General features: G+C 39.6%; 1 protein-coding gene across 1 annotated transcript in view; it reads right to left on the bottom strand.

The window, feature by feature from the left end:
- Positions 1-568: 568 nt before the first annotated feature.
- The window catches only part of tll1 (tolloid-like 1), a gene marked incomplete at both ends in the record, with an annotated part of 38,819 nt that continues 37,969 nt past the window's right edge, over positions 569-1,418 (bottom strand). The window contains one exon of the mRNA XM_080029901.1: positions 569-703. Within this exon, the coding sequence (XP_079886027.1) occupies positions 569-703 (135 nt within the window). The remainder of the gene's footprint in view (positions 704-1,418) is intronic.

Raw genomic sequence — 1,418 nt, 5'->3', positions numbered from 1 at the left:
ACAGTAAGTCACACAGAGTTCAGAAAAGACTCAAAACTCCCTCGTTCGGATGCATTTTTTTCTTTCAGCTCAAAAGCTACGTAGTTCCTCAAGCATCCATCGTCAATAGTTCTGAATAGGATAGTGTGTTTACGTGTGAGTATGTTCACTTTTTCTTTGCATTTGTGCAACCGTAAGTATATCAGTAAACTTAGTATAAGGATCTTCGGCAACACCTCTGTCCACACTGAGGGGTAGGTAGCTTCATGTCCCGTATCGAAAAATCCATCTCCATTTCTACGTCCAAAAATATCTCTTGTGTACTTTTTCCAATAGCCTCGTATTGATATCAAGTCATCTGTCCTGTTTCAACTCAGAGTTTTGAGCCACATGCGAGGGAGACAAATGTTCACTCTCCGTGGCTGGCAAACGTCCACACTGTCTGTCTGTGGAGAAAAGATGGGGGACTGGCTGTGCTTTTCTGGTTGCCGTGGCGAAGGTCATGGTAACAGTTGCTGGGGGGGGGGGGTCAGGGTTGGGGATGGGGATGGGGATGAGGTCATAGGTCAACGGGGGGCTGAGTGTGATGTCATTTCCTGGTGTGAAGGCTCTCCTGGAACTCGGTGCTGGTGTAGCGGATGTGGAAGCCCTTCTTGCTGATGGTGTCGTCGCTGTGGAAACGGATCAGCATGGCGCCACCGGGCGAGTAGATCCCCTCCCTGGGCTGAAGACGGGGTACAGAGACACAAGAGGGTCATATCTCAGGGGTGATTGGCATAATTTTTTTCATGAACTATAAGTCAAATATAATTTATAACAAAACATATTTATTTAATTCTACTGTGTATATTAATAGATTTTTGTGTGTACTTACTTACACACTTTACAGTAAGGTACACAACATTTTAGTTACTGCTGCATAGGTTTTTCTTTTTTCAAATTTTAGTAACTACTAAAAAAACTATGCAGTAGGTAATGCATAACTACGTAGTAGTTACAAAATATTTTTTTTAAACCTATGTAGAAGGTAATATCTATCTTGTAGTAGCATTATGTATTAGGTACTAAAAAAAAGAAAAAAAACCTTTGTAGTGGGTAATGCAAATATATGTAGTAGTTACAAAAAAAACGATGTAGTAGGTAATGAATAACTATGTAGTAGTTACTAAAAAAAACAAAAAAAACATTTACCATTTATTTGATCTATTAGTGGCGTTTTCAGTAACGTTACTTAAACAGGACTTAAAAGTGCATTTATCTGCAGTTTAACACACATTTTGTGTGTATTTACAGCAGCAAAAATAAAACTGCAGTGCCCATTATCAGTAGAATGAAGGAACATGTCATTCAGTGGCTCACTGATGTGTTTTGGGGACAATGGTGCTCTATATACTGTAGCTTAGAGAGGAATTAGAAAATGTCAGGTTTTGGCTACAATG

This window comes from Ammodytes marinus (genome assembly GCF_949987685.1).
Source record: "Ammodytes marinus genome assembly, chromosome: 6".
Classification (NCBI taxonomy): domain Eukaryota; kingdom Metazoa; phylum Chordata; class Actinopteri; order Uranoscopiformes; family Ammodytidae; genus Ammodytes; species Ammodytes marinus.
This window is presented reverse-complemented; position numbering and strand designations above follow the sequence as displayed.